The 26,374-nt window shown below is 35.6% G+C and overlaps 2 protein-coding genes across 7 annotated transcripts in view; one reads left to right on the top strand and one right to left on the bottom strand.

The window, feature by feature from the left end:
- LOC122637151 (tensin-3) overlaps window positions 1-26,374 on the bottom strand; it is a 155,995-nt gene that overhangs the window by 115,432 nt on the left and 14,189 nt on the right. The window lies entirely within an intron of this gene.
- LOC122637202 (putative sodium-dependent multivitamin transporter) lies at window positions 10,814-15,539 on the top strand. Its single transcript, XM_043829208.1, has 7 exons — window positions 10,814-11,053; window positions 11,498-11,629; window positions 12,442-12,663; window positions 12,938-13,281; window positions 13,410-13,529; window positions 14,079-14,756; window positions 15,212-15,539. The coding sequence occupies exons 1-7, from the start codon at window positions 11,048-11,050 to the stop codon at window positions 15,459-15,461; spliced, it is 1,752 nt and encodes a 583-aa protein (XP_043685143.1). The 5' UTR covers window positions 10,814-11,047; the 3' UTR covers window positions 15,462-15,539.

Here is a 26,374-nt window from a genome sequence, read left to right as displayed (position 1 = left end):
TTTATTAGCGAAGAAATGTTATTTAGCGTCACGTCAATGGCATCGATTCAGTATGAGAAAGAAAGAGGGAAAAAGAAAGAGAAAGAGAGAGAGAGAGAGAGAGAGAGAGAGAGAGAGAGAGAGAGAGAAAGAGAGAGATCTTCATTAAAGTTATACGATAAATAATAATTATTAGAGAAAATATTTCTTCATATCTTCTGCAACAGTATCTGTAAATTGAAAAAAAAAGAAAGAAAGAAAAAAGAAAAAATTAGAATAAAAACTATATGCATTAAATCAATTAATTTTCAAATCGAGAATCTACCTACGTTTTATTAGCAAAGAAACGTTATTCGTCGTCACGTCAATGGCACCGATTGAGAATAAGAAAGACAGAGATAGAAGCAAAGAGAGAGAAACCTCTTCTAAGGATCATGAAAGAAACGGGAAAAGAATTTCGCATCGCGATTCTACGACTCATCGAACGGGGCCGTACTGATAGAGCTCCGTCTCGTTTCATTGAGAAATCGTTGCACGTAGAAACGTACGGGATACGTGCTTACTCGCTTAGCCACGTGGACTTGCAAGACAGGACATACCGATCGTGCAGAGCACTCGACGATGATAGAAAAAGAAAAAGAAGACCAAATAGAGGTTGGTATAGAGATTTTTATCGATCTATAGATATACTTACGACTATCTCTACTCGTGTATTATTTTCAACTCTAAGGAGTTAGAAAACGTTAAGGTTTTATACTACGTTTGACTTCTTCATCGTGGAAGAACGTTTACGACATAGTTTGTCTGTCTTATGTAAGACGATAATACTTTCCTCTTATTCTACGTAATCGTAGTGTCCTATATTCTATATCCCAACTGACAATCACATGTTCTACACCCCCGTATAATTTGCTTTTCTTTTCTTTTCTTTTTTTCTTTCATTTTCTCTTCGTTCTTCCTTTTCTATTTCTACGAGTAAGAAATATTGACTCTGATTCTTTGAACTCCAATTTTCGTTTCTGTTTTTAAATAAAAAATTATATGTAAATTCAATTCAAATGTAAATTTAAAAAATAATCATATACCTTTATGTAACGTATTTACTGTAAATTATTTAAAGAGATTTTCTTTCTTTTTTGTTTCATGTAAAATATTACATATATCATATGTACTCGTTTTGAAGGAAAAAAGAAAAAAAAAAAAAAGGACGAGATACGAATTATGATAATAATTCATTCGTCGCGCATAAGATTTAATTATATATATGATTACGGAGAATTAAATGTAACTATTAGAAATAATATTATTACTTTTAGATTACTTGATATTTAATGTTGACGTATAAATCTCGTCTTGAGACGTTGCCGGAGTAGCTTGCTAAACGGAAAACAAGAACGCTTTGTGACTTCGAATGCGATCTTCCTCACTTCTAAGAATCCTAGTTCGTCTCGACGTAAGACATGGAATCGATCATAGCGAATACGAATTATCTATCGAGTATCTAAATGAACGTAAGTACTTTGCACGTCCGTAACTTCCAAGAATACATTGGAAGAATGTTCTTTGTTTATAATAAATCATTCTTACACGAGTTATCAATGAAAATATTGCAGGTGTGTAGAAATAAGGACAGAAAAAGTTGCAGTTGTAAGCAAAATCATTATTAGTCCTCGAATATACACATTTTTTTTTTTTATTGAAAATAAAAGTCGATATTTTTCCATAGAAATTCATTTTAAATAAAATAAAAGTAAGTAAATAAACGTATACATACAATTTGTATTAAAAAAAATATATATATATATATAAATTCAAATTTAAATTAAAACAAAAAATTGATAATTAAAAGATTTTTTTCTGCCTTTCATTTTAGTTAATATATTAGCTAAAGACCATTTTTTTTAATATCGTTATTTATGACTTTAAATTTTTAATATCGTAAATATGATTTTATAATCTTAATGTTGTTCCAGGTTGTATTTAATGCAGCATATAGTAAACATGATCGTAGTCGCAAGTTCGTGTATTAAAACAAGATCGTATATGCACGCGTTGTGCAACGTTTAAAAACGTCCTTGTGACTATTTTGTATAGTGCATAACCGTGTAGAACGATTGATTGGTATGAATTAAAAGTATGTCGAGATCCTAAACGACGTGCGGTCACGAAGTTATTTACGATGAGAAGGGTCCGTAAAAAGGTTCATAGGTTCTCTCTTGATCGTCGTTTCTCTTGATAGTGTGTCTATTTTATGGTCGGACAACACGTTGTGTTCTTAAATCGAGACGTCGATCAAAAATTGATTAAATCGAAAGAAAAAGAACAAGCGATCTAATTATATCACCATTATAATTTTACTACTATCTCGAAAAGATTATTATTAATTCAATCGTGATCGATTGGCTAGTAATTAATTAAGAAGAAAAAAAACGAAACAAAAAGAAAAGAGAAAAAAGAAATATACGCAACATTTACGTGCCACCAATTTTCAATTATTTTCAATACGAATTGTTACGAGATCTCAGACGTGATCGAACGTCTCGATCAAGCAGTCAAATGTAATTTCGATGTCGCGTCATCGACATGTCGTCATCATCGGCCTCTCCTCTTCCAAACGGTTACGAATTCGAGGCCGGCACGTTTCCATTGCAAATCAAGAGCTGCCCGTTTATAGAGAGGACGAAAGAGAAAAAAAGAGAGAAAAAGAGAGAGAGAGAGAGAGAGAGAGGTACATAAATGCAGCATGCATAGTCAGGCTTCGCGTACACGCAAAATAAGCACAAAAGCCCGAGAACGAACAACGAAGTGCTCTTCTTCCTGTTTGCCTTTTGTTTCTCTCTCTCTCTCTCTCTCTCTCTCTCTCTCTCTCTCTCTCTCTCTCTCTCTCTGTCATTCACTCTGCGTCTCCCACATTCGTTCTCTCGCATTTTTTTTTCCTTTCTTTTTTGGATCAGCGAAATTTTCAAGCGCAACGCATCAATGACGCTACCTATATATTTTTTTCTCCCTTCGATAGGTAACCATTAGAATGATTGCAGGACGAAATAAAACTAGAAAAGAGTTGTTGTTCGCACACGGACGAATGTACTCAAAGAAGAAATAAAAAAAAAGAAAAAGTGACAGAGAGGGAGAGAGAAAAAGAGGGAAATAGAAAATTAAAAAAATTCTTGGCGCTAGCGTATCTCGTAAATTTTCTTGTCTGGTTTCTTCCCCTTTTAAATTTTAATGTTTCCCTCCGTGGCTCGTTCAAAAGAAAAGTCCATTACCCTTTTATTCAGTAATGTTTTTCTTTATTTTTTATATATTTTGTTTTTTGATATTGCTTTTTGTTTTCTTTTATTTTTAATTTTTTTTTTTACGTTTGTATTCCATCAATTAACTCGGATACGTGAAAGAGATGAGGAAAGTAGTTACTTGTTGCCACTGAAATAAGAGCGGTTTCGTGTCTCGCGTGTCACGAATGTTGCGTATTATCGATTTACTTAACCGGAAGGTTAAAATAACTGCATATCGGGAAAGGGATGTATGTGTATTTATATATATATATATATACGTATGTATGTATGTAGGAAACCGTATATATTAAAGTAAATAATTTTTATATACTTACATATACGTGTTAAAAGGTTTTAACGTATACCCCGTAGCGAACAACTTTGACTTTACTTTAACGTCTTAGAAAATGTTTCCCCTTACTTTTTTTTCTTTTTTTTCTTCTATTTATTTCTTTTCCTTTCAAAAGCAAAAATACCTTGCAATCCTCGAAATGTTATAGAAAATTTCACGTGGAGCTTGATAATTCGCGTGAACGTTTGGCGACGGAAAAAAAAAGAAAAAAAGAAAAAGAGGGAAAAAGGAAAAAGGAAAAAAATCGTCTCGACATCAAATTTCCATCGGTTCACCGGGGTTTTATCGTGATGCAAGAGCGCTACCGTAACTCTAGCCGAGAATTATCTCGAACGACAAGCCTCCGCCGTCTCACCTCGTAAGCGACACAAAGTAACATGCGCATATATATAACCGGCAGCACACGAACTTGACAGGACATCGATCCTCCGACGGATATTTTCTTATAGACGAGCGACTTAACGAGGGCACGCCTCGTATTACTCATCGATTAAATGCAATTGCGTTGATATAGGATATACCGAGGGAGGGATGAGAGCGACTATTACTAAGAAAATTTAACGATTAAAAATAAATTTCCATCTCTGGCGAACGAGAAGATATAAAATACGTACAAGTATTTATAAAATATTTACCGAAATATCGTATACGCGCGTTGGTGTTTAGTTCGTCGATTGTAAAAAAAAAAAAAAAAAGATAAAAAGTAAAGAAAAAGATAAATCGATTAGGAAAAAAAAGGAAAAAAAAAATTAGTCGTTACCGAGAAGCTTCGTTAATTCAGTATACCTATCTAACGGTTAAAATACCGTGCTAAGGAATTTTAATACCTCTCCTTGTTCTCGGCATCGAGCGAAACGAGTAAGACGATAACGATGCTTTTCCCGATGCCGGAAGAATCTCTGCTCCCTTTTGTTAATGCGAGCCACTATACTATGAGAAGGAAAAGAGAGAATGAGAGAATGAGAGAATAAGAGAATGAGAGAATGAGAGAGAGAGAGAGAGAGAGAAACTCTTTAAATTGATTCCTTCTCCTCCTACGTAGCATTCTCAGCAAAGTATTTGACATTATCTTGTGTAGTGTTCGTGCGTACGCCCGCATCCTTAAGTAACGATACGAATGCAATGGAAAGTCAAGCTAATGGAACGGTCCACGGTACATAATTTCTGGAAACCTTGGAAAAAATAACGTGCGGTCAATTAAAATCGATGAGAGGAAACATTTAATATTGTCGGTTTATATTATTTCTCCTGAGTTTGAGAACTCGCATAAGCTTGAATTAGTAATCGCCACGCGAGATAATTATCAAGAGGATATTTTAAAACCTTGCGATAACTTTATTATCTTTCTCCTTGAACGAATGTATATCCTAGTCGTTAAAAAAAAAAAAAAAAAAAAAAAAGAAGAAAAAATAGAAAAAAAAGAAAAGAAAAAGAAATAATTATTGCTAATTACGCCGAGCTATTAATGATTCTAAAGTATTATATGCGATGCAAACTAATTAATATTTGAATAATTGTACTTTAAAATGGAATATTCTCCTAAACGGCTATCGCTGAGCAGTATATTATATATATATATATATATATATATATATATACGTATGAATTTAAAAAAAAAATAATCCAATCGAAAACGAGCTTCGGGAATATATCCGATATATTTAATTTTTCTTTAATTACATACGAAATTAACTCTTAACATTGTTAAATAAATTCATATAAATATGAAGATAATGTTTCGACAGAGATATATACAAGTATGCATCTATCGAATCTATCGTGACAATTTTATATATAAACTAGGTTAATTTTAATTTCTTCTTACCTTCTTTATTTCTTTTTCTTTGTTTTCTTTCCTTTTCAACTCTCGTCCATTCTCGAAATTTGACTAAGAAAATTGTAGCTCGACCCGATCCTTTTTTTTCTTTTTTTTTTCTTGTTTTGAGATATTTGTGACTTCTCGGGACGATGGTTCGTTCGCCAACTCGTTCATGTCACAAATAAGTATGTACTATATATATATATATATATATATACATATATATATAGTATACATATATATATATATATATATATATATATATATATATATATAGTTTGCTCGTGTTTGAATCGCACGAGCCAAGAGGAGGTCGCGATCTAGTGAATCATTGCTCTCCGTATAACCGTACAAACAGAAGTGCAAGAAAACTCGTCCCAAACTGGTTCTTCCCTATGTTGTCTCACTAATTTATTTATTTGTCCTCTTTTATATCCGAAACGTTACCTCACATAACATACGCATATCCTTACGTCATCTTTACCGTGGTCGTTGACTATGATCTATTAAATTAGAAAAAAAGAAAAAACAGGAAATAAAATGATATAATATTTTCATAAATATCTACGTGTCGCTAAAATTCTATATGCATTTGTGCGGGCGTGCGAGTGTGTAAATGCATGTGTACGACATTCGAACTACGCTTTCTCCATTGAAATCGAATAACTCGTCACGTATTCGTGAATCATATCTCACAGAATGTTTTTGTGGTCTCGTATATAATCGTGGCAATTGTCATAACATATTGTGATATTTTTAGCATACGCACGATCATCGTTACATCGTAAATACGTCCGACGTGAGCAAAATAGTTCCTTCGAAAGAAATGTTGGAGAAATGTTTCCTTCGTTCTTTTTTCTTCTTTTTCCTTTAGCTTTTCTTTGCTTTCTTCGCTTTATCAATTTTTTTTCTTGCAATTGTTTCGTTAACAATCGCATTAATTGAGAACGTACGAGGATGTAGGTGAACGAACGACTTGATGAACGACGACTTTATTTTCGTCGGTCTTTACGTTGAACACTAGAAGACACTTAGTTTCGTACGAGCCAACACGAGGAGGTTCAGCGAATTGAACGTATTAAGTCAATTAAGGGCACGAAATCGAAACGGCGTGCGAGCGAGGTTATCTCGTGCAAATCGACTGGAACGCCGGAACTGTCATTAATTAATTACGGAGTCAACGAGCTCGCACGCGAACGCGAACACGAGCTATTATCTTCGTCTGTGCATCGTCGATTCGTATTTACGATCAATGCGTCGAAACAATACGAGATCATGACGCAACCCGTAGGTAGATAAATATCTGTATGTGTGTGTGTGTGTGTGTGTGTGTGTGTGTGTGTGTTTATATATATATATATATATATCAATGATGTAACAATAGCGATGATATAAAATATGCATTTCTCATTAAAATTTTTCAAAGAATAATTTCTACATGATTAAAGCGACGGTCGTCAAATGACGACGACGTTCTCATAGTTTTCTTAATAAGAACATTACAAAAAGTCCCAATGTTTTTCTTCTTTTTTTTTCTTTTCCCTCCTCCGAATAACCTCGGAATTATCTTCTTATCGTCATCGTTAAAAAAAGAATCCAGCGTCTCGTCGTTTTTTATTCGTCGATATTTTTATTGCACAGTAGGAAATAGAAAAATGAAATGACTCATTCATTCCTAGAGGTTACGATGAAAAACAAGTAACTGTCCATAAGAACAACGGAACCTTTTATACATCGTGAAATGCAAGTAGGGTAAAGATTCCGTTTTGCGAACTCACTTCTTTCTTTCTTTCTTTCTTTCTTTTACTTTTTCTTTTTCTTTTTTTTTTTTTAGAACGTTTTTCCTTTAGAACAAAAGAAACTAACAAAAAGAAATAAGAAAAAAAAAAGAAAGAAAAACTGACGCTTGTTTTCATTTCCAAACTGAACCTCGTGTGGTTGTGCTCCTTTGTCGTCGTCGTCGTCGACGTCGTCGTCGTGATCGTCGACGCGAAGCTTACCATAAAATTTATTTTTATCGCGACGGTACCCATGCGCGTTTTTCCTTTCAAGGGTATATATGTATGTATATACATAGGCCGTAGGGGTAAAAGTCAAACAAATTGTCGCCTATTTTCTGTCAACACCTGAAAGATTCGTCGGTCGGGGTTCCTGATGCGGATGCATCAGCCCGACTCTAATTAACACCACTAACCAAAGAAAATTCTTTTCACTAAATGACTTGCCTGGTACGTAAGTACATAAATACATATATACATACATATGTATATACGTATGTGTTTATGTAAGTACATTGTAACGCATGCGACGAGAAAGTTACGCGTCACGCAATGACACGATCATTTAAAGTCCCTATATACGTGAACATACATCATTTTTTTTTCATCATCTTTTATTTTCCTTTCTCGTTCCTTTTTTATTGTTTTCTGTTTGGTTTTTTTTTTTTTTACATTGCCTTTCCCCGAGAGATTCTACACACGAATGATTTCAAAAAAAAACGAAGAGAAAAATTTTCTCTGATAACGTTGTTTTTATGAAAATCGATAAACTCAACTTGCTTATCTTCTTACTCTCTCTCTCTCTCTCTCTCTCTCTCTCTCTCTCTCTCTCTCTCTCTCTCTCTTTCCTTCGACTAATCGTGTATATCAATTTACGAGCTCGTTAATATTTTCACGAAAACCGCCTCCACTTTTCTCATTAATTTCTTGGCTCGTTAAGCGAGCATCTATAAATCGTGTCACTTACACGAAAGCTCTCGAAGTGCCGGTTTAATTAATGAGATTGTACTTTTAATACGGGTATCCGTAACTTAAAGAGAGAAACTCCTTTTAAATATTCTCTATTACTTTCTCTCTTTCTCTATTTTTTATTTTATTCTATCGTTTTTTGTCGTTTCGCATCGAAAGATTTGCTTTTAAAAAGATTTAATATTCGAAGGTAGTCGGTAGAAGATACCCATGTGAATAGGAGGGTACGTATGATGGATGTGCTCGAGAGAACTAGCGTGATGTTGCAGAAAATAAAGGAAATACTGAACGTATGTTACACGAGTTAATATCATGGTTATTTCAGTTGGATGTTGCGACGTATGTTTTAATCGGAGTAACCGCTTAATCCTGCCGATTACCTGACGACGTAGAATTCAATGTAAGCTAGTTGTTACGAGGAAAATGAAAATAGAAAAAGAAAAAAGAAAAAAATAATAGGATTACATTCGTGATAGGACTCGTGTAATTTTGTTCTTTTTTTAACTAACTAAACGCACGAATATTCGTGTCGGACGTGAATATGAAAGAGAAAAAAAGAAGAAAATGTTCCAAGTACACAACTGTACCTGGTTCGCTAGTAAAGTAACACACGGAAGATTTTATGGATTATTGGTTTTCCTTGTTTCCTTTTTTACTTTTTTATTTAATTTTGTTTTCCTTTTTTTTCGAACAAAGAATATACGCAGTCCGTCGATCGTATCGTTATTAAAATAAAATTGCTCGATCTTTTTTTCTTTACTCTTTTTTATTCTTTCTTCTTTTTTCTCTCTCGCTCTCTCTCTCTCTCTCTCTCTCTCTCTCTCTCTCTCTCTCTCTGTCTTTCAAGATTCAAGGACGTCGATGAAGATTTCCAAAGATGGGTGAAACGTGGCCAGTTAACGCACGGTCAATTTTCATCGACCACAAGAAGGTCAACGATTGGCCGATCGGGTTCAGCAGTCAGGCCGCTGTCGTCCTCTTCTCGGCTAATAACTTAATGACGGGAATTCGCCACTTACGTTCTCTTTTTTTTTCTTTTTCTTTTTTCTTCCTTCTTTCTCTCTCCTTCTCCTTTCTCTTTCACCCTCTTTTTCTTTTTCTCAATCTCTTCCTCCTCCTCCTCCTCCTTTTTCTTCTTTTCTTCACTTTCGTCCTCTCTTCCTTTGATTGGTCAATAATTTCAGAGTAAAACGATCCACTCGACAAACGGGAAACAATGTTGAAAATTGGATGATCCTTAAGTGGTATATCCATTAACATTTTATGGCATTCGAATAAACTGTTTATGATCGAGAAAATGTGTACATATATATATATATATATATATATATATATATATATATATATTACTATACATACACGTAGCGTATACATATATCTATATTTAAATTCACTCACATTACCTCCATATATCCGAGATTATTGGATCGTTTAAATTCGAATGGAAGATGTTCGTACTGGTAAATTATGTTAATGAGAAAGCGGAATATAATCGGCAATTGATTGTAATATATGTTCCCATGATTTCATTTTCTTACGACCCCTTTCGAATGCATTATTTCAAGGATTTGAAAATAAAAAGTAATCTGGTCTGATCTCTTACCATTGGACGCTTTGCGCATTTCAATAGGAACTCTTTTCATCCTCTTACTCCGCTTTCTTTCTCTCTTTCTTGAAAAAATGCTCGTCGACATATTCTTCCCTGAGATTTTCTCGTAATAATAGGAAATTATTATTTGACCATCACAAATCGTTATAACGTGGATAATTATTATTCATCGCTCTATGTATAAGCTTTCTATTCTGGCAATATCTACCAACGAGTTGTATTTTCGAATTCCATTAAAGTCAATTTTCATTCAATGTTCCAATTCATCGTCTTATACGGTTACGGTATCACAACTCTATTCGACTAACTGAAATCAATTAAACGCTCGAGTGGTAGTAAGATCGCTTCGATAATTTCTCTCTGTTCAAGTTTATCGAAGCGAAACATACTCGTACGTACGAAAGAGTTTCGAGTGCTGCTTGTGGTGATGGCGATGGTGGTGGCTGCAATGGTGGTAACGTTGGTGATAGTAGTGGTGATAGTAGTGGTAGTGGAGGTGATAGAGGTGGTGATGATGGTGGTGACGGTGGTTTCGTGCTTTTCTCTCGCGTTGCTTTTTTTCAATCGATTCGAATGTTGCACGTGCTTTGGGTATAGATAACATCTTTTATATATCGTAACTCGCGAAGAAGTAACATCGAGTTAATCTCGTTCGAGATTTAATCGAAACTTTTCTTCTCTCTTTTCTTTTCTATTTCATTTTTTCCAGAATAAGAAAAAAGAAAAGAAAGAAGAAGAAAAGAAAGAAGAAGAAAAGAAAAAGGAAGAAACCAAAAAAAAAAAAGGAACCGAGTCTCGCGTTAAACGAAGTCTCGTGTTTTACTTCTCAATTATTTAATTTAGAGATGAACGCTACTAATTACCTTAATTACGTGTAATGTTATCAAATCATTTGTACAATTCGAACAATTGACTCTGTTTATCGCGTGTCTTGGAAAATGATAATGCTGAGCCAAGTTTTTACGTAATGGAAGGAACCTTCGCTTGCCTTTTTTTTCTCCCGCTCGAAATAGAACGCTTGTTCGCGCAGGTACACTCGCATCGTGCACACGATCGCTCTTCGGTCCTTTCTAAAGTCTTCACTTCATTTTATCTTATCAACGGACATTGGCTGTGTCAGTGACGACGTCGTTGTCCACGTCGCGATCGTTCGTTTTCTTTCGCCGACGACATTCTTAAGAAGGAAGATCTATATGATCTTTACGTGGTCTGCATCGATATCGTATTGTTAGCCCTTCATTCAAAGTTTATACTATCGGAAGAAGAATGGATGTGAGTGTTATAAAAAAAGTTTTCAAACGGTTATCCTAAAAAATATTTTTCGTTATTTATTCGATGAGCAAAGCTTAATACATATTATACATTTTTAAAAAATTTATATTAACATATTACGAATAATTAGAGAACATTGCCAATTCTTGAAATATCCTATCGTTCGTGTGACGTTCATTTTCATGTATCAAATAGTCGATTGTAATGCATGCAAAATCTATGTGAATTTACATTTTCGGACATTTTATCTGTGTTCAATTCTGCTCATCGTGCATATATAAAGATATATATTATATTTCGATGTTACTTGCATTGTAAATAATATTTAAGGATTTCAATTGATATCGAAGTTACACGTGCAAAATTTTCTAATAATTACGATTATATGTTATAATTTTCCAAATAATATAAAATCAACATTAGAAGAAACGATTTTGTTTATAGGAACAGATCACCGAGGTTGGGACATCGAAGTTAAAATTACTCGACTATGCGATCGTTGGTATAGTTCTATCGATCTCTTCCGCCATCGGGATCTACTATCGATTCACCGGCGGTCGACAACGAACTGCCGAGGTGGTTACCAGACTAGAAAATTAATTTCGACGTTGAAGCGTTCAAAAATCAATAGCTTTCTCTTTCTCTCTTTCTCTCTTTCTCTGTCTCTGTCTCTGTCTCTCTCTTTTTCTCTCTTTCTTTTTCAGATTGCGATCAGATATAACTGATAATTCATGTTGAACCATACGCCAAGATCGCGATACTTAAGAGAGATCGTCTATGTTCCGCGTTTCTTATCCATAACGATCTTACTCTCGAAAGGATAAATATTAGCAAGTATATAAATTAGCGACTATAGATCGCTAGTAAATTATCGCTTGCTCTACGGTAAGCGATTTCCGAAATACTCGTGGACGCTAATTAACGCTCAAACTATCATTACGATCTGATTACGATACGATAAATCTTGTCTTGTAAGAGAGCCCATTGAGATAGATATCATCGTTATTTTCCTATACTTTTAAACGTTCAATTTTAAACGTAAATACTTTCACGTAATTGCGATTCAATTTACTCAAAATAGAAGAAAAGAAATGACAAGAAAAGAAGAAAAAAAGGGGAAAAGAAAACCCGTGATCGATCGTATTAATAACGCCGAACTATATAGATCCTTATTTCTAAGATGCATATCGTAAAAAATGGAAGTTCTCGTATTAATTGGGGCTATTATAAAATTAATGTATAAATATTTTATTAATTAAGTTCTTCATGATATCATTGATATATGTATATATATATATATATATATATATATATATATATATATCATCAAAACGATAAAACGATAGTTCGTTTAGTATACCCGTGCTAAGTATTTTATCAACGGATAGGAATACTTCTCAGCCGATCGATCCATGAAAATTGTTCCGTTGGGGATAGCCCTGACGGTTTCCTTCATGTCCGCGATTACGCTCCTTGGAATCAGCGCGGAAGTCTATGTCCACGGCATGATCTTCGTCTTGTTTTACCTCGGCTTCGTTATTGGAACGCCTATCTCCATGTACTGCTACCTACCAGTCTTCTTCGAGCTGAAACTCATGAGCGTCTACGAGGTAATTGACGACGGCATTGAACGATCGAACGATCGATCGATCGTTCGTTCGTTCCTTAGCATCGTTTCGTCGAACCTGTACGGTAGTTCTTATTATATGAGTGTCCTAAGAGGCTAAAGTCTCTTGGACCTTCGTTTAAGATAACTCATCAGTATGTTAAAAATGCATTCCGTATGTCTCTTAAAAATTAGATTATATCTTCTTTTATCTTGACGAAGATAAAAATTAAAAATTTCCTTTTCTTTTATTCCTTTTTTCTTTTGCGATCCACCAGTATATAGAGAGAAGATTCGGAATAAGGGCTCGATTATTGGCCAGCATCGCCAACGTCTGCCATATGACTATACACACGGGAATCGTTCTCTTCGCTCCCTCATTAGCCCTGGAGGCAACCACCGGCTTGTCCAGTACCTTAAGTATCATCTTGATCGGCATAATCTGTACGTTCTATTCAACGATCGGTGGGATCAAGGCTGTCTTGATAACCGACGTATTCCAAGCCATGCTTATGTTTATATCGCTTTTGTGCATTATTGGCCTCGGTATCAGTATCCTGCCGGACGGATTTTATGATGTTTGGAACAGATCTATAAGTGGTGATCGTTTGGAGTTTACCAAGTAAGTCTTTCGCATGAGTTATACGTCACTTTTGATTTACAATTATTTATCTACTTATTAATCCTTCCTTGCTGGTCGTTGATGTTATCGAGTTGATTAATAAAAACAACGATCGTTCGTTTGAACAGGTACAATTTGGACTTAACTACACGTCACACACACTTGGGTCTAATACTCGGCGGATTTTTCATGTACTTGTCATTTATTGCTGTCAATCAGGTGCAGGTCCAACGTCTTTTGACCGTCAAGTACGAGACAAAAATTATTAATCGTTTCGATCCATAGCAAATCGTAAATAGTTAGTCTCATTATGTGGTACGTCGATAACGGTTGGGAGAAATGATTTAGATTATATCTAAACGAATCCCTACGGTACCGGCAAGCAATTAGTACCAACGTCACAATATCCTGATATCGCAAACATATTTGACCCTACCAAAAGGTCTTAGCAATGATAGATCGCAAGTAAGACGTCGTCGTTTCATTGGATTTCAAACGAGATAAACACCGGTTTTTCTCCTCGATGTTGGTCTCATAAATACAACTGTTGATTTACTATCCCGAATTATTCCCCGTCTCGCAGGAATGCTTCCAACGAATACTTCCGCAATTTGCTTCGGTTATAAGTATCTGCTCTGGTAGAATGTTACAAGACACGATTCTAACGAGTAAGATTAATTTAATCTAATATACCTACATACATACACTCGACCATATCCAAAAATAGAAATTATCATTGTATTTATAAGAAAAATTCCAAGGATAACATTTGACTAATATTATTTTGTGATTTTTAGAAAGTTGAGAGATTCCCAGATAGCCGTAGTATTGAATTTAATAATAATAAGTATCCTGTCAATTATGACCATCTTCTCAGGCCTGGTTATGTATGCCGTTTACAAGGATTGTGATCCAGTGAAGTCAGAAAAAATATCATCGAGCGATAAACTCATGCCATATTTTGTAGTTGACAAATTAGATCATATACCTGGCTTAACGGGGATCTTCATTGCCGGTATCTTCAGTGCGAGTTTAAGCACGATCTCAGCAATGTTGAATTCGCTAGCCGCTATTATCCTCGAGGATTATATAAAACCGATCTATTCGAAAATTGGTGCTACATTTCCAACCGAAAAAACGACATTTATCGGTAAATTACTTGCCGTTATAAACGGAATAACTTGTGTCTGTATCGCTCTAGGAGCTTCAAAATTCGGTAGCTTAATCGAGGCAGTGATCGCATTGTCCGGAATAATTGGTGGCCCATTATTGGGCATCTTCACACTTGGAATGTTTTTCGAAAGTCCCAACGAAATTGGTGCCATTGTTGGAATGATTTTCTCTATAATTCTGTTATGTTTAATGGCTTATGGTCCGAAAGAGGTTATAACCATGTTGCCAGTATCCATCGATGGTTGTGAGAATGGAACGTTACTGATGTTGAATGAGACGATTGGATTAAACTTGACGATCAGGTATGTATAATTATTAAATATTTTATTAAATATTAAATATTTTATCGTTTGCACGTTAAAATATCTCATTGACACGTGTAATTTAATTGGGAAATTATGCTGATAAAGTACTCAATAGATAATTTCAACTGCAACGTTTCGTTTAACAACGTTACGTTAATTAACGTTACGTTAAAAGATACTTGAGATTTTTCAGTAATTTACCACACGGAAGAGGTAACTTCCTGGTTTCTTTTCTATCCTCTGTGTACTAAACTCTCTCTCTCTCTCTGTTTGTCTTATGTGTACATATTATTCATATACACATGCTTCCGGTAGTAAGTCGAGCGTTTAATATAACGACGAATATAAAGTCTATATTAGATTATATCGATCTAAATATACTAACTTGCTTTCTCCCGATCAATGATAGATCTTAATCTTAATCAAAAAATCTCGTTTTCTTTATTTTTCAGTAACGATTCGAACGTTCCATTTATAAATCGAATCTCGTACATTTGGTATTCCATGATTGGATCCCTGTTAACAATCATCATAGGATATTTAATCAGTTTAATAACAAAAAAATTTTTGGACAATACACGCGAGCACAATCCTAATCTCTTCGTACCATTTGTGGCGGCAAGAGTCAAAAGGAGACGTCTAAAAGAGGAAAGAGTGACATCCAGTCAGATGTTCGTTTTAGAACCGAGTTGTAAAAATTGAAATGGAATTAATTTATAAAGCGACCGATAACTACTTACGTGCAAATGTATTAAAACTGTTGTGTTCATAAATTATAAATAATTTATCGATGTTAATTTGTAGACAACTTTGATTCAACTCGACATAATTGTTAAATTTTTAAAGCGACAGAAAAGAAAAAAGAAAAACAAAAAAAAAAGAAGAAAAGTTAAAAATTATTACGTCGACGCTAAATCTCGGTCGAGTCGTTTCAAACGTTGAGTTTCGTTCGAACAATGAAATCAGGCTAATTTGTCGCCTGGTTGAGTCGGTCGTTTGGTAGGTCGTTTGGTAGGTCGGCCGGTCGTTCTCCGTTTTACATGATTACGTCGACGCATATCCTTTTCCGCCAATCGTTCCTCGTTAAAGTGCAAACACGAAGCCAAGAAGTCAAGTGTGTTAAAAGTAAATCTGGTACGTACGGATTACTAAAGCTGCTTCTAATTATATTTTAAGTGCATTCCCTTCTTTTACGAGTCAATTATCAAGATAATCGCTTTAACTATTATCCATTGCAACAGTAATTGTTTAACGAGTAGTCGTTGGATAACTTGTAGGTAAGTATGTAAAACGATTAGTCGTATGTATGAAAATACGAAGAATTCAAAGTACGAAGAGGAACACCCAACTCGTAAGAATGAAAACGACGATGACGACGATGACTACGACGACCCTTAAAAAGGGAGTAGTGTGAGAACGTCGTCCTATAATATCCGGTATAACGTTTTAACGGAACCCCTCTAGTTTCTGTCGTTAAAATGATTAAACCTTTTTTCTTTTTCTATCTCTCTCTCTCTCTCTCTCTCTTTCTCTGTTTGTCTTTGTCTTTCTAAAATTTTCTAAAGAAAGAAATAATGTCTGAATAACAAATTCTAACGATCTATGACAAAGAGAGAGAAAGAGAGCTAGAGAACTAGAGAGAATGAGAAAGATAGAGAGAGATAGCCTTCGAAGTCTTCATTATCATTTCGCTTTCATAAAAATTCTAATTGCAACATCAAAGAAGAATATCTTTTGTCCTATGCATTCGGTGCATTGAGAAAATCGCGACAGTCGAGTCGTCTGGAATGTCTGAAAGGGCTCTAATTGTTCGTGGCCGGCTGCTCGCGCGTGTGCGGTTTAGAAAGAGAAAGAGAGAAAAAAGAGAGAGAAGAGAGAGATTTTCTTTTCTTCCGAGAGAAATGGAGTGGTTTTCAAACACGAACGTGAACAATCTTTTGCGGCTGGGTGACGCGGATATCCGTGCGCACAATGAGAGGGTCTATCTTCTCTCCCTTCAACGATACGGGATCTATACGGTGTGTACACATTTCTATGTGGGTATTATATACGTATACATACGTGTGTGCGTATGTGTATGTGTATGTGTCAAGCAGGGAGAGAGAGAGAAAGAGAGAGAGAGACGGAAAGAGAAAGGAATTGCATACATCTAAAGGGGGTGTGTGTGGGGGAAGGGAAGCAGAAGAGAAGGATGAACGTAAATTCCTCATGAATGGTACGTTGACCAGGAGCGTAGTCTTTCTGACGTCTCGATTTCCTACTATTCGCCACTGTTTACATTCATCTTTGCACGTTTCATTATGATTTATCACACGCAATAGTTTCGATATTAATTTTAATAAGATCAACTTTTCGACGAGTAACAAAGACATTTTTTAATATATTCGACCTCGCCGGATAAAAGTACCCGCGTGATTTCTCTCCTGATATCGATTAATCTCTTTCTCGAGATTTTTAATCTTTCTTGTTCTTTTCTCTTTTTGAACGAAGAAGGGATCTAATTTTTATTCTCTCTCTTTTTTCTTCCCTCCTCGATTCTAAAAAAGTTCCGAGTAGACTCGTAGTTTTGTATTCTGAAATAATTTTCGATATTAAACGATATTATTTCAGTTCTCGAAGTAGTTTTATAGATTTTTTTTTTTTAATCTGATCTAAGGAATTTTGTTTCGAATCGCGTATTAAAAATTTCGACATTATTATTTATTGGCTGATGTTACAAAATCAAGCAGAAAATTTTTTTCTTCTTTTTTTTTTTTTTACTTTAATTTAATTTTCCAACCGTTCGTTCGTTCCTTGATCCTTATCCTATTATATTTTTTTTTTTCTTTTTTTTTTCCTAAAGGAACGTTGCGAAATTTACTGTCACAAGAAAAGTCGGTAAGCGAGTGTCTTCCGCGTGGTTGCGCCCACCGTGTGCCAACGAACAATAGATCTGTCCGATCGAGTTCGATATGTTCGACGCCTAGCGTGCGCCGACAAAGTACACTGGAACAAATGTGTTCTCGAAGAATAAACGGTACTGACCGGCCAATAAGATCGTAGCAGATGGTGGCTATCAGCTGGAACGAAGTTAGGTCCAAAGAATCGATTACCATCGATACGTTTGAACGTCGAGATCAATTTCGGATAGTATTTCCAAGTAAATAGTACAAAGGAATAATCATTGATCACAATCGAAGTTATGATCATAATATTTACTTGTTTTTTATATAGTTTTATAAATTATAAATACAAAAGAAAATGATCAAAGATAGATTCGTTTCAGATTGATTTTTTAATAACTCTTTATCGACTGTTTCTTATAGTGTTATATATTCCGATCAAAAAAAAAATATATATATATTATACACATAGTATATTTGTTTAAATTTTATAATATCCTACGATATACGTTATTATGAGTTCTAAATTTTATTGAATATATCTAAACGAGTTAATCAATGATCAATATAGATATAATAAATATATCAGCGGTGAGAAATACTGACACCTTTAAGGAGGCCAATGATTGCTTGAGATGTTATGCACATAGCTACTCAAAGTGCTTACCGTTACCCTTGATAAAGGTCTCAAGAGAGATCGTCGTTTTTGCATAATAAAAGTCGATCGAGTCGACTCATAAAACGCGTTAAGTAAATACGATTTCACGAACGTTTATCTTCCAGTCGGTCACGAACGAATTTATTCTCTGGACGTTCGATGGGAGAATTCACTGTGGTATATTTTTTTTTAACGAGCTTGCAGAAAGAAAGAAAAGGAAAGAGGTAGAAATAGATAAATAGAGAGAGAGAGAGAGAGAGAGAGAGAGAGAGAGAGAGAGAGAGAGAGAGAAATTGATAAGGATCTCACTATCGAGCTTACGTACGAGTCGATTCTCGATCACTACTCTTTCCTGTAGTCATCGTTTCGCACGGCTTCTTCGTAAATCCATGTTGTCCGTACCGTTAATTCCGCAAGGTAAGAACTTAAGGAATCCCATGATCATTTCTTATTTCTCAAGATTTTATAATTTTATATCTCGAAAGTATAATACACCGCGTATAATTATTCTTTAAAATCGTAACAATATTTATCACTTAATTATGTATATACGTATATAAAATATAACTTTTTCGTTTTTTTTTTTCACTTCTAAAATTAAAATAAATTCTGATTACAGTAAACTATTGATGCAATATCAGTTTAAACGTGACGAAGAATAAATAATTTGATATTTAATATTTTTACCATTTATATATTTAGAACATTTTCTCAAGATTTTACGTCTTGTAGAAAGTATTACAGATATAATTATATTTTAAAATCGTACGAAAATATTCGTCACTCAATTATGTACATATATCTACATGTAACTATATTTATTTTTTATTTTATCTTTTTTCTGCTTTTTTTCTTTTTTTTTTTTTTTTTTTTTAGTTGAACATAAAAGTAAACTTCGATCGACGTCAAAATCAACATTTAAGTAAAGTAACAAAGAATAAATAATGTTTCTTTTGTATATATACATATCTAGAGCGAATGTCTTTCAAAGATCTAGATAAGTAATAGTGGTTTATACAGTCGGTTGATTCCGTGGTTAAATCGCACAAAATAAGGATGCGGGTGAATGTCTCGAATCTCGTGGAAGAGAGAAAAGGAGAGGAATGCCGCGTACCTCTCGCGGGCAACGTAAGTAAGTTCAATCGTTCGTTTTGTTTCGAACAAGGTGCTGCCGCGGCTGTATAAGATCCCATGGATCTGACGTAAGATGGATATCGTATTTCCTATAATGCATAGCCGGCAGTATCGTGAATTCCGCACAGTTCTCTCCCAAGTCGCGCACGAATCGTCTTTTGCATAGGTTATCATCGAAAGACCTAAAGGGATACCTGTCATATCAGAGTCAATGAAAAAATATTCTTTTTTTCGAACTTAACGTTTCTCGCGACTGTTTTCATTTCTTTTTTTTTTTTTGCAACGACTTAAAATCCATATGTAAATCGCGATAATAAAAGAAAATTTTTTTCCCATCCGAAAAGTATCGAGTATTTTAACAAATCGAATAGTTTGAAAAATTTTCTGAAACTTATTTTTTCTTTTGAAACTTAACGTTTATCGCGTCAATTTTTCGGACAATTTATAACGTACATATGATAGTAAAAGGAAGAAGAAAATTTTTCTTCCTAACGTATTTCATCTCTATTTAGAATAATTCGAGTATTGTAGGAAATTGAAATTATTTCATTCCAATTTAACGTGAAAATGTTAATCAAAGTAAATGTTACTAGTTAGACTAACATCTACGTTTGGAGGAGGGTTAGGACATTTGCATAGATTTCCTCTTCGGCTCCAAAAACTTCGGTCCAATGTAAACATTCGGGCATCCGTCTACCGCAACATAAACACGCTACGTTCCGTTCGTGTGCCGTCTGGATCGATGAATGAGTGAGTCTCTCGTTCACGTAGTGAAAGAGAGAGAGAGAGAGAGAGAGAGAGAGAGAGAGAAGAGACAGACAGAGAGAGAGAGAGAGAGAGAGAGAGAGAGAGAGAGAAGGAAGAGAGAAGGAAGAGAAAGGGAGAGAGAGAGAAAGAGAGAAAGAGAGAGAGAGAGAGAGAGAGAGAGAGAGAGAGGAAGAGAGAGTTGTCCGCGAAGCTTGGAAATTCGTCCTGGACAAGTGCCAGACGGATTTAACTCATGCAAATTCATGCGACGTGCGCGTGCTTATGAGAAAGAGAAAGAGAAAGAGAAAGAAAAGGGCGATGTAGTAGAGGAAATGATAGAAAAAGAAAATAAAAAAAAATAGAAGGAAAAGAAGAAAGAGATAGAGGGAGAAGGAGAGAGAAAACGAGAAAGAAGGAGAGAGAGAGAGAAAAGTCGCATTATTCGCGCCGATAATCAAGATTATACGAGTCGTTGAGGTCTGCAAGGGAAAAGATTCAAAAAAAAAAAGAGAGAAAAAAATAGAGAAAAAGAGAAAGAGAGAGAGGAGGGAAGCATATATGAAACTCGAAGAGGGAAAAGAGTAGGACCGTGATTTCAATTTTAAATTCAACTCGATGAGGAAGAAGAGGATGAGGATGAGGAAGAGTAGTAGGAGAAGAGAGAGGAAGAGTAGGAATAGTAGGGAGAACGCTTCAAAAGTTCGAACGGCCATTGTGAACCAAGCTCATACGTATGTGCATGCCTATCGGGCCGACTGGTCATGGAGAGAAACCTCTTCGTGGTGGTTCTTCGAGGTATTACCACTGGAATCCAGCCACGAATCGGGAGGAATCGGAATGCAACGAGGAGCACTGGGAAACGACGTTGCTCGCTCGGAAAATCGTATCCGTGTATCGGCGAAAACCCTTCTCTCTCTCTCTCTCTCTCTCTTTCTCTTTCTCTTTCTCTCAGTATTCTTTATCTGCTTGTTGTATCCTTTGGGACAACGTAATGAAACCATTGTGGTTGTATATACATGTAAGTACATGTATAGCTCGTCGAACGCTATTGAATCTAAAGAAAATAGCTTGAGTATGTTGTCTATATGTATGTATTTATGTATGTATGTATGTATGTATTCATATATGTATGAACGTATGTAAGTACCTAAATAGGTAAGTATATAAAACGATCGGAGGAAGTTTGATTTTCTACCGGTCGGTCGATTAATCGTTAAACAAATTTCTAGCTTAATTAAGTCGAAGTTTCGTTTAGTTTGAACTTCGCCCATCGTTTTTCCTCGATAAAAGTTTTTAACGAACTTATCTATTAATCTGTATAATAATAATAATAATAATAATAATAATAATAATAATAATAATAATAATAATAATAATAATAATAATAGTAATAGTAATAGTAATAATAATAATAATATAATAATGCAAGTATATCACGAAAGTGTTTCAAGAGATTAACTTTTTTAGAAAAAAGTTTCATCAAAGTTTTTATCTGTGACCGTATTTAAATAGATCGTTCGTTTTATAGGTCAATAGAATCTCTCTCTCTCTCTCTCTTTTTTCCTTTCTGTCTCATGAAAAGGAAAATGAGCGAATGTTAAAAGTAACATTTCCATAGAGATCTCAATTTCTTTCGTCCGTTCTCTGTAATCTGTTCTTCGCACGCGTGCAAACGCGATGCACGCGAAGTTATGTAATCGCCTCGAAGACTCTCGTGTCCGAAGATCAGCTCTCTCTCTCTCTTTCTCTCTCTCTTAATCTCTCTCTCTCTCTCTCTCTTTCTTCTCTTCTCTTCTCTTCTCGGTCGGTTATCTTTTTGTCGACGCAAGAATCAGAACACGAATTACGTGGAATTAAAGTCGGAACTAATTATCGCCTGTGATCAGATAGAAACAGAGAGAGAGAGAGAGAGAGAGAGAGAGAGAGAGACAGAGAGAGACAGAGAGAGAGAGAGAAACCTGTTTGCTACGTTACCGTCCTTGCGATCGAAAGACTTAGCAAGGAGAAGTTAAGCACGGATAAGAACGTTCAAGTCGTCGCTCTTTAGCGTTTACAGAAGTAATCTCTCTTATCACGATTCTACTCCTCAATTAAAAACACCTATGACTTTTCAGATATTAATTATTATTTCACGAAATATTAAAAAATTATAAAATACAAATGCGTTGCTTTTCTTTCTTGTCTTTCTTTTCTTATTTTCTTTTTTCGTTATTTATATCTCCTCGATGCGTTATCGAAGAAACGAACGGATATTTCTCTGAGATGTTTTCAAAGAGCTTGATCATGTAAATTATGTGTTTACGTGCGACAGTGAGAACTAGAGAGAGGAAGAAACTGAGAGAAAGAGAGAGAGAGAGAGAGACGGACGTATATTTCAAAAAGAAGGAACGATTCTTCGATTCATATCGCCCACGATCGCCATGGAATTCAAGAATTGCGAGCCGAGTCGTCCATGTATTTCGCATTCCACTCGTACTTCTTTGTTCTCTCCATTTTCTTTCTCCCTTTCTCTCTTTTTCTATCATTCTTTCTTTCTTTCTTTCTTTCTCAATCTTTTTCTGTTGAATTTCCGTTCGCGTCACTAGACATCGTGTCATCATGGCTGCAACTTTCTTGTTTTTCCTCGTTCGATCTTCTATATATATATACATATACTATATATATATATACGTGTAAGGTATACTACGTTTCTACAAGATGAATGCGATAATATGTTTACTTACTTCGATGTCGCAAATTATTTTTCTCCTTCGTTGTCGTTTTTTTTCTCTCTCATTTTTTTTTTCCTTTTTTTTCTCTCTTTTTTTTGTCTCTCTGCATTTTGTTTTTTTATTAATAATCGTCTATACCGTTGAAGTTCAATCTTTCATATTCACTTCGGTATGGTCGGAGAGATAAATCCATGTACACTTAATTTATATCGTTATCTCGATGACTCCGTTTTTAGAAAAGAATTCTCATCAATGGCAGCCTTTAACCTCGCCAGGGATGCTCATAATAACGGATTACTCTCAGACTCTTAAATTTGATCGCGTCAAATAGATATTCGATGTATACATATACGTAAATATATATTTATATATACATATATACATACACATATATATATATACACATATATATAAAAAAATAGAGTTCGTTGACTTGTATTACGTAATTTCGAGAGAACATGCCAAGATTAAAAGGTGATTCTCAAGATTCCGTTTCGAGAGCATCGATGACGCACACATTGGATGAGCTTGTTTCTTGGCTGGCGAGAGGTTTCGTCGTCGAGAGGATTAATCGTTTGAATTTCGTGCTTCGTGTTACGAATGGCTACCGTGGAATCCGCGACGAACGAATCTCTTGGTGATCCCACGCGCACACACGCCTTCCTCGACGGTCGTTAGAGTGTCGTTCTTTGAAGAGCACCGCTTTCGTCTACTCCAAAGTGCCGGGCATGTGGTGTCGATAAATCTCGAATGTTCTTCTATATGGAATACTAATTATAAAACGTAATAACTTTCTAAACGAGCGAATAACGTTATACAAAAATTTTTTTTAATCCTTTTTCTTCTACAAATTTTTGTTCGTTCGTTTCCTCTTTCTTTTTTCTTTCTCGTTTCTTTTTGTTTTTTAATTCAATACGAATCATTTATATTAAATCGATGGATCGTCTTGACGATTTAACTAAATGTTCCGGATCTATATACAAGTGTTAACGATAAAGGATTCCACTACTGGGAAAACGGTTCAAATGTTTTGACACGCCTCGAGAGAGGTCACGCTTCTTGAAATGCCACATTAATCTTGACCCTCTTGAGCGGTCCAAGAGGGTACTCGTATCCTACCAAGATTTAACTTGACCTAAGGAAGTCGAAAGGGAGAGAAAGAAAGAGGAAGAGAGAGATAAAGAGAAAGAGAGACAGAGACAGACAGACAGACAGACAAACAGAGAGGGAGGGGTAGAGAGAGAGAGAGAGAGAGAGAGAGAGAGAGAGAGAGAGAAGAGGAAAAAGAGAGACGGAGATATACAATTTTTTGTTCCTTCTTTTTGACAAGCGAGTAAACGTAGCTCCGAAATGTTTTAATGCGTAATTCGAGATTTCAGGAAGCAAGGAGACAGGTGGTAAAGGTGAGGAGTAGAGATTAACTTGCGAAGGAATCGAAGAGGAGTCTTTGAGGGAAAGAAAAAGATAGATAGAAGAAAGGGAGATGTAAGTCTTGTGAAGCCTCGAAGGCAGGAACACGAGGAACGGCAGCAGCCATGAAGATCCCACGACGATTTATCTTCCTGGGAGGTCAGGATCTCGTTTGGGTTTGCCCGAACATCTCCAATGTCCTCGATTATCTTTCGGCTATTTCTTTGTCCTTTCTCGAATATATATATATATATATATATATATATATATATATATATATACATAGCTATATTTAAAGATTTGGACTTTCAGCAGATACCATCCCGATTTCGTAGAATTAATAAATATCTACGATCGTTTAGAAATGATTATAACTATGTTAATATTAACTGAAGGATAATAATATAGTTTAACCAAACGATAGGATATATCGATATCGTGTAAAAGTAATAACTTTTCATCCGTCCAATTATTTAACTTTAACGAGACAAGTCGTTAAGTCCCAAAGGAATAGTTTGAAGTATCTACGTTAGTTAAGAGGTAAGAAATCTCGACTCGTATTACGCAGGCTTCCGTTCAATCTCCCTCCCCCCCTCTCTCTCTCTCTCTCTCTCTCTCTCTCTCTCTTTCTCTTGTTTCCAATGCGTAGGAGGCAATAGAGAGAAGACGCCAAGAATTTAGACGACACGACTAAGCTCACGACGATTCAAATGGACGCTAGTTCTCGATGTAAGGTGCGATTAAAGGCGTGGCGTCGTATCGATAGAATGGCGGATCTCTCGATGCATCGAGAGAGATCGAAGGGCCACTCTCACTTGGAGAAATACATAGCTTTGAGCTAGTCACGGAGGCTATTGTACGGATTCTTCGTACTTGTGCTTCCCTTCGAGAAATTCTTGGATATATGGATCCGGTTCGTGAAAGAGAGCCATCGGTCGGTCTTCTTAGCGAAGCGATTATGTAAAACGCGTTTCCACGGGTGGCCTCGTCCTAGCTTCGTCCTAGCTTGGCTTCGTCCTCCTCTGTCCTTACGACGCCAGTTGCATCGTTCTTTCTCATTCTATCCCATACATGTACTCTCTATCTGCTCCTATCGTAACTATTCTCCGTTTTCTTTCTTTCTTTCTCTTTCTCTCCTCCCCTCTCTCTCTCTCTCTTTCTGTCTCTCTCTCTCTCTCTATCTTTCTTCCTCTCTTTAGACGACCCCATCCTTTTTCCCGACTGCGTTTTACGGCATGAACGTTCATGGAATCGCGTGGGTGCATCCACCCACCCAGATCCGTTCCTTCCATTCTCTTTATTTTCTCGAACGCTCTGAGAGCTCAACTTCTACTTCGATTTATTCGTTTTCGTTTCACTTCTTTTTTTCCTTTTTTCTTTTTCTTTTTTCATATCTTCTCTCTCTCTCTCTCTTTCTCTCAGAAAAGCGTGAGGTCTGGGTATTAAATGTCTATTTAACACGTTCACCGTTCCATAAGTCATAAGTATAGATCGAGGGGCATCGTTTTCATTCAAATATTTATATTTAATGGTATAGAGAGAGAAAGAAAGAGAGAGAGAGATTTTATTTTCTTTGCTTTTCTCTTTTTTATTTGTTTTTTTTCTTTCATTCTTTTATTCAGCTACCTTCGATTTGAATTTGAATAATGAAAGTTTACTTTGCGGTATGACGGTTGAACGTGTTGAAAATTACAACAACCTCGAGCTAGAGATCCCTGTCTCTATGTAGAAAGTAATTATTCTCCTTTTCCCTTTTTTTTTCTTTTTTAATCTCAAAAAAAAAAAGAAAAGCAGAAAGAACCCATTGACGTAGTTCGAAACCATCGGAAAGACAAAAGGAACGGATATTAGCAGTCGAGAAATCCGAGCCAACTTTGGACTTTTCACGCGGACTGAACGTCGGTCCAATTAGGGGGAAAGAAAATTTTTCCTGCGGTTGGACGAATTGAGACAATGAGAAAAGCAGCTAAAAGGGGGAGAGAGAGAGAGAGAGAGAGAGAGAGAGAGAGCCGAAAGCTGTGGGCCGACGAATTCTCGTTGTTCGGAGTAGGGTCGGGTCGGGTCGGACCCGAC

The sequence above is a fragment of the Vespula pensylvanica genome, chromosome 1, assembly GCF_014466175.1.
Source record: "Vespula pensylvanica isolate Volc-1 chromosome 1, ASM1446617v1, whole genome shotgun sequence".
NCBI classification, from domain to species: Eukaryota; Metazoa; Arthropoda; class Insecta; order Hymenoptera; family Vespidae; genus Vespula; species Vespula pensylvanica.
This window is presented reverse-complemented; position numbering and strand designations above follow the sequence as displayed.